Source organism: Anoplopoma fimbria, chromosome 12 (assembly GCF_027596085.1).
Source record: "Anoplopoma fimbria isolate UVic2021 breed Golden Eagle Sablefish chromosome 12, Afim_UVic_2022, whole genome shotgun sequence".
Classification (NCBI taxonomy): domain Eukaryota; kingdom Metazoa; phylum Chordata; class Actinopteri; order Perciformes; family Anoplopomatidae; genus Anoplopoma; species Anoplopoma fimbria.
In genome coordinates this window covers 19,084,458-19,099,307 of record NC_072460.1, presented here as the reverse complement: position 1 = coordinate 19,099,307, position 14,850 = coordinate 19,084,458, and the positions used below count along the sequence as shown (strand labels likewise).

The following is a 14,850-nucleotide window of genomic DNA, read 5'->3' as shown; positions in this document are numbered from 1 at the left end:
GTGGGAGGAGCCAGCAGCGTGTTTCCGCTCACAGCAGGCCGAGAGGTAACACGGTGATCTGAGCCGTCCGACCGAGAATTACAGGATATAAGACGGAACAATTGGCAGCTTCGTGCGGGACACAGTTGAGAGTACACGTTGTTTAAACACCTTGGAGCCGCCGTAAGTCCATCTCTGGGGAGGACATAGAAGAAGCAGGAGGAGAAGAAGAAGGAGTGGCAGCTGGACTGTCAGCAATGGAAGCCGAGTTTCGGGAAATCGATGAAAACGGGAGCTGGAACGCCATCTACCAGGTAGGAGATCTCCGGCACCACCGGGGTGCAGACGGACTGTGAGTGAGGCTCCACTCTCAGGACGACTCGTAGATCATGCACACGAGTTTGCAGCAGCAGAGCTATTATTTCATGTCTGTTATAAGGCTTTTAGTTTGGTCCCTGCTCAACCCGATGACTGATGAATCTGCCCGGGTCTGAAGCGAGCTGCAACCCCCCACCACCACCACCACCTCCTCCTCCACCATCACCAAACTGATGCTATCTTATATTTAATACAAATTGTACATTGAGTCAGTGTGGGAAAAAGTACTCAGATCTGTTACTTGAGCACATGCAGCAATGCCACAGTTAATGTGTGTTGCAAGTAAAAGTCCTGCATTCAAAATCCATTCTTACAGAAGTAAAATACTGCATTCAAAATCTTACAGAAGTAAAAGTAAATTCAAAATCTTACAGAAGTAAAATACTGCATTCAAAATCTTACAGAAGTAAAAGTACTGCATTCAAAATCTTACAGAAGTAAAATACTGCATTCAAAATCTTACAGAAGTAAAAGTCCTGCATTCAAAATCTTACAGAAGTAAAAGTACTGCATTCAAAATCTTACAGAAGTAAAAGTCCTGCATTCAAACAAGATAAGATAATCCTTTATTAGTCCCAGAAGCGGCATTCAAACAAGAACTTTACAGGATTACAGCAGCATAGAGGATAGTGCAAACAAGAGACTTGGTAAAAAAAAACAAGATCAAAAATAAGTATGATAAATAAGCAAATGAGCAATAAAAAAAACAGTAAAGAATCCACAGTAACTGAAATATTATATATACAGACAGAAACTATTATAACTATTGTATTGCACAGTGTATTTGTGTTGCAGAGGTTTTTAGTGTCATGTGGTCTACAAGTAAAAGTACAAAAGTATTAGCATCATATTATACTCACAGTACCAAATATTAAAGTACATATTGTGTAGAATGGCTCATTTCAGATTCTTATATATAACCGGTGATTATTGGTGCAACTACTTTATATACTTCTTTGTAGCTTAACCTATAATAATACATGAGTTGGTTCATACTCTGTATTCAAAATCTGAATTTGCAAAGTAATGTAATGTTAGTAATGTAATTATGTAAATGTAATGGAGAAGAAAGTACAATATTGGCTTTCAAATTGTAGTGGAGTATAAGCAAGATATTTAGGCCTAGTGCAAAATGGAAATACTCAAATAAGGTAAAAGTATAACTGTACTTAAGTACGGGATTGAGTAAACATGCTTAGTTACGGTCCATCACTGCTTTGGATTCTTTCTTAACGGTTTGTCCACAGTTTCTTGCACAAAATATCCATTCATTACTAATCAGTGTGGATCAGGTGTTAATATTATATTTTCACAGTTTATTCAGTCGTGTGTGTGTGAACTAAAATGTTCAACACCCCGCCCACACAGATGAGTATGATATTTTTGAGGGAGTTGAAAGTATTTTTTTGTTTTGTTTTTAGAATTCATAGAATTGTTTCAATGAACGAAGGAAAAACCCCCCTCAAGATCCATCACAGCGTTCAGCTTTAAAGCATCTAACAGCCATGGGGACAGCCTGCACCATGTTACATCAGACCTTTTAATGTCATGTCAACATTATGTAAATGTTAATCTTTTTTTAATTATTATTCTGTCACAGGAGATTCGCCAGCAGTCATGTGAACTCCCATGCAAAGTTGCCAAATTGCCTGAAAACAAGAATCGGAATCGTTACAGAGATGTTAGCCCATGTGAGTAGCTCTTCTATCCGACTGATTGCACCGAACAGAGCGGTTCCCAATGTTTAAAATATTCCTTTTTAAATTGGTGACAGCTCTGTAATCTGCTACTTCGTGTTCAAACATGGTGACCTATTGTTTGAAGTTACAGCAGCATCAACTGAGTCTTTAATAGTTGAGTGTTATACAAACAGCGTTCTGCTGCTTGACCTCAGTCATTTGAAATAACACAATGTCAGTATTACACAATAGGCAGAGGGTTGCATCACTGGGGATCGACGTCATCAAGGAGGTGACTTCCAGTTCATTACTTTTGGCCTCTTAACTGTGAATTTATTAAGGTTGTCAATAGTACATTACAGTAGGAAATGAATCACACCAATTTGTCCCAATAATCTTAAACCAACAATGCAGTCGTACAAGTTTAAAACGCTGTACAAGAAGTTAGCGTTGATCATCGATCAGATCATCCATCTGTACATATCTCAGTAGATTTGATTCACATTTCAAGCATAATTAAAAACTATACTACTTGTTTTCTCCACTTCTAATCGTACATTTACTCTTTAAAAACACAACATTGAAGTACATTTAAGTGTTATTATATATCTTTTATGCTCAGCTATGCCCACAGACCCACTGCCTTTGACTACAGTTGTTTCTTTTCATGTAAGAACAACTATTCAGAGGAGTCCAGTGTTTGAAATAAAATAAATGACCAAAATGTTTTTCTATAACAGCTGAACCATGTGGTTTCCTCCTTTTCACACTGAATAATCGATGCAAATACTAACTGCATATGTGCCATCAAGTGTGTAAAAATGTAAAAATTTCTGGCCTGAAACTTACTTTTTTCAGTGGATAAAGAACAGAGTACGTTATCCACCCCAGTATTAAAAGCAAACACCTGCGTTTTGCTCAAAGACAGACTTATCATTTGTTTCCCTGAAGCAGCTGTGTCTGATCTGTAGTCCCCTGAGGGTTTGTGTCATGGTGGAAACATACAAGCTTATTTTCACTTTTCTTCTTTTCATCCTCTCTTAAGTTGACCACAGCAGAATATGTCTGCAGCTGGGAACGAATGACTACATTAATGCCAGCCTCATAACCGTAGAAGAGGCACAGAGGAAATATATCCTCACTCAGGTAAGAAAGATCCAGTTCACTCCTCTGCACAGCGATCACATCTGTTATTATATGATATTGCACGATATTTTATATATATATATATATATATATATATAAATAAATGATATTATATATATTTAGCCTGCCTCATTGATACATATAGGGGTGGACAAATCTTCCAAAATATTTATAAAGATGAACAGAGATGTAAAGTTAAAACAGAACATCATAACCTTCATGAATGTTTGATTTATTGCAGCTGTACTTAATAAACTGGTAACTGAGTGTGACAACATTTGACAAATGGTTTACAACATGGTATAAATATTAATGTATTTGTCAATAACCAAATCCTCCTGTGGGAACGCGTAAGTGGAAGCTGGTGTGTAAAAAGATAATAAATGACAGTATGAGTAGAAACGGGTGTAATAAAGTAAGATATTAAAATAATCTTCACAGGAGGAATTAGAATTTCTGACAAATACTGTCATATGTATATATTATATTATATTATATATGATGATCAATTTTTTTAATAATAGTATGCTCAGCAATAAGAAATTCTTTGCTGAGATCTTTAAATAGATGCATTGCTATTTTTCTAGTTTGACTAAGAATAAAATCCACTCTTCTAACACAACAGTGGTTCTTTTTTTTCAGGGACCTCTTCCAAACACATGTGGCAACTTCTGGGAGATGGTGTGGCAGCAGAAGACCCACGGTGTAGTGATGCTGAACCGAGTCATAGAGAAAGGATCTGTAAGCGGTGGTTCCTCTCCTCACAGTGTCACTGGACTGTTTGCCCCGTAGCATCATTGCTTTTCTCTTTCGGTTTTGTGTAATGTCAATTTTATTTGGGTTTTAGGTAAAATGTGCCCAGTATTGGCCACAGCAAGAGGAGAGAGATGCCATCTTTGAAGATGCCAATTTCAAGCTCACCTTCATTTCAGAAGACGTCAAATCTTACTACACAGTCCGTCAGCTGGAGCTGGAAAATCTGTCGGTAAGTTTGTTTCTTTTTTTTCTTTTTTAAATATGTGTGTAAAAGTAGACTTGGTTTCAGCCTTTAATACTTTGTGCATCCATCCTAGTCTCTTCTATGGTCTTTTTATTCCTTGCATATCTGATCTTCTTTTACAGACTCATGAGACTCGTGAGGTTTTACATTTTCACTACACCACCTGGCCTGACTTTGGGGTACCAGAGTCTCCCGCATCCTTCCTTAACTTCCTGCTCAAGGTGCGGAAGTCGGGTTGTCTGAATTCTGACCAGGGACCAGTGGTGGTGCACTGCAGCGCCGGCATCGGACGCTCTGGGACCTTTTGTCTTGTGGACACCTGCCTGTTATTGGTCAGTACAGAGCTCTGCTATCGAGAAATCATGATGCTGTATCTATCTGTCTGCAAAAAATAGAATAGCACTCAATTACTTGATCATTGAAACAAGAAACCAGTACTGGAGAGTGTAAACGGTCTGACTCTACCGTGTAGAAATCCACAGTTATAGCTGTAAGATAAACTTTGACTTGAAACTCGAGGCTCTTGTGTACTAAACGTTTTTGGTGTATTATGTAGATGTCCATCCGTAAGGACCCTACTTCGGTGCGTATTCGTGAAGTGCTGCTGGAGATGCGACGCTATCGCATGGGCTTGATTCAGACAGCAGATCAACTTCGGTTCTCCTACCTAGCCGTCATTGAAGGTGCCAAGTATATCAACGGAGATACATCTCTGCAGGCAAGTCCTCCTGTCTATTCCGCTCAAGTTTCACTCAATGTATCTTCTTTTTGATTTAAGAAATATATCAATTGGGTATTATGTTAAGTACAGTTTTTATTTAAGTACTTTTGCAAATAAAAGGATTTTGTTTCTTCTCAAGGACTCCTGGAAGGAGCTCTCAAACGAGGAAGATGATCCTCCAGAGTTCACCCCTCCGCCTCCTCTTCCTCCTCCCAGAGACCCTGACAACGGCAAAATTGAGACATCCTTCTTTCCCGAAGATGAGTTCATCCAACCGATGGAGATCCAAAGCTTGGGGTAATCATCCAAATCATTTAATTGAAAGATTTAGTTTTAGTTTGTCTGTCATCTTTAGTGTGAACTTTAAAAGAAAAGGACAGGATTAGGTTGCAACAGCTATTTATAAAACCATCATGCTGGCATACATAGTGGCAAGCTTGGCTAAACACGCTTAAAGGGAGCACAGGAGGCATATGAGGCAGCAGGTATGACATTAAACTTCTACATGCTGATAATCAGACAGCACCAGCTGGTAGAAATGCTGAGATAAACTCAAATTTCATCACAGCTTTTAAAAGTTGGCAGAGCCACAAGAACTGTTTCTGTTTGGATTCAGCGACTACAAGCCAGGTTAAAAAAAAAATCTGTTTTGTCGAGAAAGCTGGTAGTGCACATATTTTGTGAAGTGCCATAACGGAGCTCTCAACCAGTAAAGCTGACCAGTTGAACTGGTCGGGTTTCGGAGGGCAGCCGTCAATTACTAGTCTAGTTTCAAACTAGTGACTTAATAAAGCAGGTTGCACCATTCAAACGTTAACATCTTAGCTAGTACAGATTTTAGTTGTGTGTGTAAAGCAGTCCAATTTAAAATGTAAACAGAAAGTCACTATAGCTTCTAAAGCTGCAGCATAACCATTCCAAAGTGTTTGTGGAAGTAATGCTCTAGCTGCATGATGCTACACTGAAAACCTGACAAAACGTTGTTAATGCAGTTATGACTTTGCTTTCTTTATTTGTGTTTACGTGGAGAAATGTGCGTTTCAGTGATGGCAGTATTGATGGAAGTGTGTGGAAAATGTCGATTGTGCTAACCTGACATCATTAGGTCGATCGCGTTGGCATAATGTTTTGTCTGTTGCGTTAATATAATGGTATGTAGATTAAAATAATCCCCATTTACATTCTTATTAAGAAGCATCCTATCAAGTGTTGGGTCAGATGTGTCGGCCATATTTTCATAATACCTTTCTGAACATTTCATGTTCGCAAGCTAGTGTTAGATTGTTGGGCGACAATATTTAGTAACAGCTAATCTCTACTAGTACATGCTCAATACATTTAAATTAATAAACATGTTATTACTATGTTTGAACTCCGAGGAGCTGGGGCAACCGGCTCCAGGAGTGTTTCTCAGGGAAAACTTCATCTCCCAACCGTTACATCCACTTAATAAAACCAAACTAAACCAAATTGCTCGGTGACATTAAAGCTTGACGCTGCTCTCCTCTGCTCAGGTCCACACAAGAGTCGGAGCTGCGTAAGAGGAACATCGCTGCCCCCCAGCCTCCTCCTGACGGTGCTGACCAGCTCCACGGCCACATTGGAACCGAAGATCACAACCCCAAAGCTCCATTGATATCCCACCAGCAGGAGACGGAGGAGCAGGAGCAGCCCGAGGTCGTGGAGCCGCCGAAGGAAAGCTCTCCTGTGCCGGGGACCTGGTCCCCCCTACTAACCAACGTGTGCCTGTGCACAGTGCTGGCTCTCAGTGCTTACGTCTGTTATCGAGCCTGTTTCCACTGATGTCTGTCCTTCCTCCTCCTTTTTTTTTTTGTTGCTCTCTGTCTCTCCACCGATTGTTTCAACGTGGACTAGGCTGGCCAATCAGCCTGCTTTGACTTTGGGTTTACTCTACGAGTGAGTGGACTATTTGGACTTCAGCAGATTCAGGTTCACTCGTTTATTTTTTTACAAATGCAGTGTGAAGGGGTTTTGGTTTGTTGGCAATAACAGGCTGCAAATCCTCTTTACCCACCCAAACGTTCTTTCAATGTGTCATCATGGATGCTCAGGGCCTTAGTTTTTTCAGGTGTCACATCCCAAATACGTGTCCCGACTCAAACACAGACTCAACAGACGATACGTGTCTGTTGAGGAAAAGGAGGGTTTGTTTTCACAACCCCTGTTCTGTGAACCAGGATGAATGGCCCGTCAGCCCATTTAACACGTGTCTCCTCTCTTATTTACCAAATGACACTTGTATGTGTTCTTCCATTTCAACCCTTACTAAGGTGTCAGTTAGGATTTCACTGTTTTTTGTCACCTTTTCTTTCTTTTGCCTACATAAATGATCAGAAATCATACAGCCAGATTTTTGACCAGAAACCTTTTTTTGTTCGTTTGTTGTGGTTCAATATTCAACCCAACAGTGAGGCGAAGGATGTGAAAGTTAGAGGGGAGCAACTCTGTGCCACTAGATAAGCGATGCATGCTGGGGTGGGCATTGGATTATCTGTCCTCACTGATGGCCTGTGTAGGTCTGCAGGAGGCCTGCTGATTTGAGTACATGCAGTATGTGTGTGTTTGTGTGTAGACATCTGCGTGAGAGGTAGTTAGTGGAGCTTTCGACTGATGCTTGAGTTAAATCTACTCAGTGAGAAATATTAATATAACATTTTTCATTAAGTCAAATGGGACATGTAGACTGAGTTGTCTCCTGGTAATTGACTCCCTCTGCATTTTCTCTCCCTGGTGGCTCAAACGTGACACAGACAAGTATTTTTAAAAACAAAATGGTGCAGGCACAGGGTGGTTTGTCTCTTTCTCCGTTTGCTTGGCATTCACAACATTGACAGTGGAAAAAATCTGCAGATGATTTTTAAATAAGGAAATAACACCTGGCTTTGGCCATTCAGTGTTTTCAGTCACGGTAGTTTAAATTGTGTTGTGGCTTTTCATTCCAGGAGAATGTGTAACAACCTGAATGACGCTGTTGTATCGTTACGTCTGTTTAGTTTCACACAAGAACGCCAGCTTATTGAGACACAAAGTAGCGAACACCCGACTCTTTTCGCCAGCAATAAAAAATACTTAATAATGTGTCACCCTTTACTTTGTCAAACTCTCGAGCTTGAATGGGGAACCAGGGTCTTTTGAACAAACCAAAAATCCAACACCAGCACAGGGATGAAAACAATACACTGTAGCGATGAACCGTTGTGTCATGGCGCGGCCCTCAGCTGGCAATATTGTTTTGTATGAACCAGTTTCATTTTAGCATGCTGCATTTGTGAATCAACAGGTTTTGTCATAAAAAGAGATTAGCTAAGCTGCTAGCATTCAGTTTACCTTTGTGACTCGACAAAGTTCAGTACGTGAGTCAGACAGCTGTACTTTTACTTTAGAATGTATGAAAGTCCTCAAGGACGCACCCTTATTAGATATATATATATTTTTTTCCAAATCAGGTTTCAGTGTTCTGATTTTTTTTTTTTTTTTTTTTCTGCTTTAGCAAGAGATTACATCTCAGCACTTGTGCAGCCATCGCACCAGGTTTTCCTGTTTTTCTACTTATGCTGAGCTCAAAAACATGTATTTTTTTATTTACATTTGTTGTTTTACTTTTTAAATAAAAAACAAAGTCTACTGTTGATTTGTGCAGGTTTTTTCCAACACATTTACATCTATAACCTCATTCTAATTCTCACTTCTAGACTGTGGTAATGACTATGGTAATAAAATGTCATACATGACCGTGTGTGATGTTTATAACTGACATTAGTAAATTATCTATTAATGAATAAAGCCAACATTAGTTATGACTTGTAAATCCTTTACAAAGGGTACCAACATATCTCCAAGGATGTCAGGAAATCTTCCAGTAGGATGTCAATGTTTTGTACTCTTATGTCACTTTACATTTCCTTTATTATTTTAGTTTTTAACAATATGAGTACAGTGCTGGAAAGTAAGTAAGTACATTTACTAAAGTACAGTACATAGATAAAATGTTCAGGTACTTGAACCCCACTATATTTATGTGACAGATGTAGTTATTTGTTACTTTGCAGATTTAGATTATTATTACAAAACCAATCTATCAACTAATAAATGATGATGTATTATTATGTTTTACACTAGCCAGCAATATATTAAGTATCTGAAACTTGCTCCACCTTCACCAGCAAAAACATTTAAGGACTAATTAATGCGTCACTAAGTAAATCCAATGATTTTATATGTGTTATTCTGAAATGGACAATTCTGCATAATGAGTACTTTTGATTTAGGTACGTATAATTTGATGTCAATTGTAACAGTATTTGTATTATAAAAGATCTGAGTACTTCTTCCAGCTTGGTGAGTGTTGATAATTCTCTGCTTCCAGAGTCTGAGTGAAAGGTTTTAAAAACACCACCAGGTGGCTCTGTTGAACTGTAAAACATGCTGGTTCCTGACTGCTCATATGGAGCCCTGGCTTTTATTGCAGCCCCCCCCCCTCCCTTTCTTGTTTTCTGTATAAAACCTGGGTTTAGTCATGAATTACTTTTAATTGCCTTTGTACTTTTATTTACTGTAAACGGAGTCATGAGTTATCCTCTATTGGCAGAGCATAAACGGCCTCTCGTCATTACGGGGATTGTGACGTTGCATGCCACAAATATTGCTCTCATTTTGTTCATAATCTATAGGCTTCCAACTACACTAAGATGATTTGACATGAAAAATACTACTATAGAACATAACAATACTAAATTCTTATATTTATTCTGACAGTTTGTTGTGAAAACACACCCAGAAAATGTTTAGGTTGATGTCCAAACTGCTCCGCTAAGCCCAAGAATAAGTTCAGCTTAATTTAAGTGTAAAGGACAACAATAATAATGGTCAGTGAACACTAAAGGGCGGAAGAACATGTCTTGACACATGCCTAGCTTGAGTAAACTCCACCACACTGATATAGTACAGATGATTTGGCAACGGTCTTGGCTAGAACTTCCTGTTTGGGAAATAAGAGGCTCGTACGTGCTGTACAAAAATGCAACTTAAACAGAGTGAGTAATAGCACTCCCAACCACCGCTCACTGCTGACGTAAGCAATCTGGCATGATGGAACAAGCTGCACTCATCTAGGAAAACTACAATCAAGGTGTGACCGAGGACCGGAAGTCTTCTTAAAGCCACAGTTCTTTCTGTTGAAACTACAGACCGTCTGATCACACAGTGTTGTCATGACTGTTTGTGGTCAAGAGTATTGTCATTTTGTTACTTATTTTTAATGTATATCATATCTATGTATGTCATCCACAAAAGCCTACGCATTTCAATGTTTTAAAATAACATGACATATTGCTGCTCTTCACAATATGACAGTTTTAAGTAACGTCACTTGAACAAATGTCAGAAGTGCACTACAGAGCCTCCTTGCTCAGCTTAATTGTGGATAATGCTGACTCCACATTCACAATCGACCCAAAAGGATATCTGCCCTGCCCTGCTGACTCTTCCAGCATGTGTCCTCAGTTTAGTTATTAACTTGGAACTTCCCAATGACTGGCCAGCTGTGAGGGTGGGTGGGACCATCTTTGACTGTAAATCTCTTTTCTAGCCTGCAGATCCTTTTTGCGCAGGGAACCAAGCAGGCATCAGGAAATTCCTGAATTTGAGGGGAGTCAGACCATTCCAAGTGTGACTCTGCAAAGTCTGAGTCACCACACACGGCAGCGGTTTTCAATGGAAGCCTGATACAAGGAAGTTCAAGCGGGCTGTCAGGTGTACCATGTCTCTTCATGCCCTTATCATTTCAAAACTTACAAAAGACAGGGGAGTGAGTGAGACACCGTCAGCCCTCAGTATCGACCAGTGGTGGAATGCAACTCAATACATTTACTGAAGTATTGTACTTAAGTATAATTATGGGGTACTAGCATTACATTTGAGTACCATATGCTTCAATATATGCTAAAAAATAAAAAAGTTATGCTAACTGGTTGTTCATGTTTAGCATACAGACATGAGACTGGTATTGATCGTTGAAAAGCAGTGTCTAGTTGGGGCTCCTTATAAGCTTACTAAGCTTTTCTAATGGCTTAATTTAAATAACTGTTCAAGGCGCAAAACAGGTTTGAGTATCAAATGTGTGGCACTTCAGATTTATCTTGTGGAGGGGCCAGAACCCTCGGTTGGGAATCAGTAGACTAAACTATCCAACTGTATAGAACTTAGATAACAGAAGCTCCGTATCAACCAGCTATTACGGTAAAATGCTATTAAGGTAGTTACAATCTAATAATGTCATAATAAATCAGTCACAGCGGACATTTTTCTGCAATAGGAGTACTTTTACTTTTGGTGATATAAGTGCATTCTGCTGATAATACCTCTGTGATTTTGAAAGCAGGATTTCTACTTGTATTGGAGTTCTTTAAATTGTCCTATTAGTACTTGAGTAAAAGATCTGTGTGCCTCTAAGCATCAGCCCAGCATTTAGTCCTTACTTAAACATGGCATGTTTACGTGCTCTATCATAAGAATAAAACTGCGTTCCTAATCGAGCAGCAGGATTGATTTTTTAAATATGGAATGGGTTCGAAAAAACCCACCACTGTGTTGTTGTTCTTATTAAACTGCAGCCTCTCTTTCAGAGGCTGATGTCTTTGGTTGCATCTGTGGAGACATTCACCCGTGAGCAGTTCCTGTTCCTGTTCCTGTCCCCCCCTCGTCTGTTGCTGTTGTGGACAAAACGTCAGACATCAATGTCACATAAAGTACTCTGACTGTCATTGGCTAGGTTCATGTATATAGGTCATATCGTAAATACCAAGAGGTTGGAGCTGGTGCTTCCCCTTGGTTCAAAGCTCCCCGTAAGGAGTGATGACGTCCTCTTCGATAAATAGTCCACATGTAAACAAAGCTGGCTGACCTGCCTGCCTCACCACAGATGTCACCACAGTGTTCTTTTGGGTTATTGTTGTTGCTTTTTTCATAGCAACTGTGGAAATAAAAGCAAAATAAATCGATGCATCCGAGTTTGATTTCGATGCATCACTGAGTCTGTGACACAAGCACACAAACACACATGTCAATGATTGTGTGTTTGTGACAACAACTTTTGGGAATGAGGTGAAAGGTAAGACGTGAACGTGGGGATGGTCACATAGTTAAGCTATCGTGGGTGGAATGTTTTCATTGCTGCCAAAGTCGTCAACACACCCTACTTCCTGTTGAGTAATCTGTAGATGTCAAAGCCCACACATGACTCCTACTATTATGTCAAGGTATCTGTGATTTAATGAGTGTAGAGGTGACAATTTACTGTACATTTTATTATCTTACTTTGCAGCGACAAAACAGTGTTTATTTTAAAAAAAGTCTCTGTCAGGCTTTCTTACGTGCAGTCATAAGATCAGAGGGGAACTATCTTCCCACAGTTTTCCTATAGTTGGTCTAAATTCACATGTATTCTCTCGAAATACATGTCTTATTTTTTCCCCTCTTTAAGGTAAGTCTTTAAATTGGAATAAAAGACCTGAATATAACTTTTTAACTGCATTATTATCAATAACATTTCCCACAAAGCTATAGAATGACAAGTCAGTAAATAACCGCTATACCAAGTAAATGTTTAACTTCCTGCAGAGCTGGTTCCATCAAACCGCGTTCATCTTTCATCCCGATTTAATTAAAATGTACAATTTACAGTACGTGCCCTCAACATGCCTTACGTTTGCACAACTGTTTATGGCATTTCTTGAATGTGTTAGAGGTTCACTTCCATATTACTCACAATTTCCAATGCCCAAGTTGTCAAACTAAAACAGGATATCAGTTTAATTGAGCTGCATGTCAGAGTGTCTGGTAATCTAGGAAAGTTTTAGAGGTGAGCTTTGAGGAATAGCGCACTGGATTGAACTTTCAATATACATAGAAACTGCGGCATTGTGAAAGACGAGTTGGATGTCTTCCTTTTTATAAAGTTCTGCAATAATGAACTACATAATAAATTACTGGGATCTACTATGTGTGAGCAGGAGCCAGTTTGTACTAAATCAATGTTGGCTCATCGCTGTTGAGTGATTTGTTCACTGTGAATGGTTTTCATCATGACCCTGTAATAGATCTCTATAATATAGTGTAACAAATACCATCTTTTATTCAGTGGTGGAATGTAAAAAGAGGTTAATTTACTGCTGAACTTTAGTTCACATTCGAGGTACTTGTACTGTATGAGTTTTTATTTATTCTTTAAAACATGTAACCATTTAATGCTACTTTTTACTTCAATAAGTTACTTGTGCATCTACTTTAGTACATTTTACTGAAACTACTATATATATATACCAAAGACACAGTGGGGGAAACCAAAGACTGTATGTCTAGAGGGAAAACAGTTTTCCATCTTTTATGTATTGGACAGTGTGTTTGGCTTGAAGAAAAATACTCAAAGATGTCTCCAAAGTAAGGGATAAAGTATAATAATCAATACTGCACGGTAAGAGTCCTGCATGTTTACTTAGAAAGAGTGAAGAGTGAAAGAGAGGCATTATCAGCACAATGTACTTAAATGTATTTAACATCTCATCATTACATTACATTACATTACATTACAGTCATTTAGCAGACGCTTTTATCAACGTGGAGTTTTCAATTCTAATATGTTACTGGACAGTTTAATGAATAATGATGCATAATATTTGAAGTGTTATATTTTGTGAGTCAAATCTGAATCTGCAACGTAACCAGTGACATTTCTCTGTCAAGTAAATGTATTGTTACACTGTTTTTCTCTGAAGTAAAAGTACACAGTAAGTTGAAGGCTAAACTGCTGAGCTGTATATAATTGTAAGTGCTTTGGGGGCCTTTTGTAAGCCTTTCTGGGATACAATGAGTCTGAATAACTTAAATCAATATTTTTTTTATTTCTTAAAATCATAATGAATCTAAGATAATTTGTGGTGTTTTGGGGGCCCTGGGCCAAGGTTGCCTACCTCGACTAACGGTAAAGTCAGCCTCTGTGTTTCCGTTAACTAGAGAGTATTTCACCGCTGTTTCTGACTGCGAGTAGCCGCAACTTGGGTGTGTGATGCAAATATTTCATGGCAGGTGTATTGCTCAGGACCCAAGGAAGCGAGGTGATGAGTGTAAAATGATTTGTATCAGCGGCACTCAAGAAAGCAACAACACCATCACTGGCCAAGCATTCAGCCCGTTCTGAACAGGCACATTTACAATGGGCACTGCACTGATAGATTAAAATGACAGCACATCTGTTGTGTAAGGCTTGCGAGTCAAAAACACATCTGATAAATTGTGGTCTAGACCGAGGGTTAGCTAATCGTGGGTCGCGTTCATTCATCACACAATACAGCAGTGGCCATTGCCTACACATCTGGCGGAGATATACAAGAGAAATACATTTTCAAATAAATTCAAATGTATTCTGGAGGATCATCCTCAGATGTCGTTTTTGCTCTTGTATTGCTATTTATCAATTGGGAAATTCTCATGAAATCCTTAGTTTTTCCTTATTTTAACAAGATAGTCAGCTAAACCACTATTATCGCAAATATGTCACATTTTATATACAGCTTCAATGAACAACTTTCCTGTCATATTTCCAAATTTTGTAAAAGCCCAGTGAAAAGGAAAAGTTTTATTAGGCCTCCTTTACATTTTAATCTATAAATGGATTTGAAACACCTGTTGATCACTCCACATAAACCATTATCATACCTTCATACACTGTGAATATATTGAAATGTACTTTTCTTACACACAAATGTTACTCTAAGAATTAACGGTCATTTTGCAAGGATGGCCTGGTGTTACACAAGATCTGGGCAGTGGCACTTGATACTGTGTAGTCACCGCAAGTCACTTCTGCACGTCAGTTTAGTGTTTTCACAGTCATCCACGGTGAAAATAGCAGAAGTGAACTAAGATGTTGA

The 14,850-nt window shown here is 38.9% G+C and overlaps 1 protein-coding gene across 1 annotated transcript; it reads left to right on the top strand.

The window, feature by feature from the left end:
* Position 1: 1 nt before the first annotated feature.
* On the top strand, positions 2-8,547 carry LOC129099630 (tyrosine-protein phosphatase non-receptor type 1-like). The gene is made up of 9 exons (XM_054608939.1): positions 2-293; positions 1,958-2,048; positions 3,082-3,182; positions 3,825-3,923; positions 4,030-4,167; positions 4,305-4,514; positions 4,739-4,900; positions 5,043-5,200; positions 6,418-8,547. Exons 1-9 carry the CDS (start codon positions 237-239, stop codon positions 6,704-6,706), a joined length of 1,305 nt encoding a protein of 434 aa, XP_054464914.1. The 5' UTR covers positions 2-236; the 3' UTR covers positions 6,707-8,547.
* The last annotated feature ends 6,303 nt before the right edge of the window (positions 8,548-14,850 follow it).

Coding starts and splice junctions, on each gene's coding strand:
- LOC129099630 (XM_054608939.1), top strand. CDS start 237: ATGGAAGCCGAGTTTCGGGAAATCGATGAAAACGGGAGCTGGAACGCC. Junction 3,183..3,824: donor GGAAATATATCCTCACTCAG/GTAAGAAAGATC, acceptor CTTTTTTTTCAG/GGACCTCTTCCAAACACATG. Junction 4,515..4,738: donor TGGACACCTGCCTGTTATTG/GTCAGTACAGAG, acceptor TGTATTATGTAG/ATGTCCATCCGTAAGGACCC.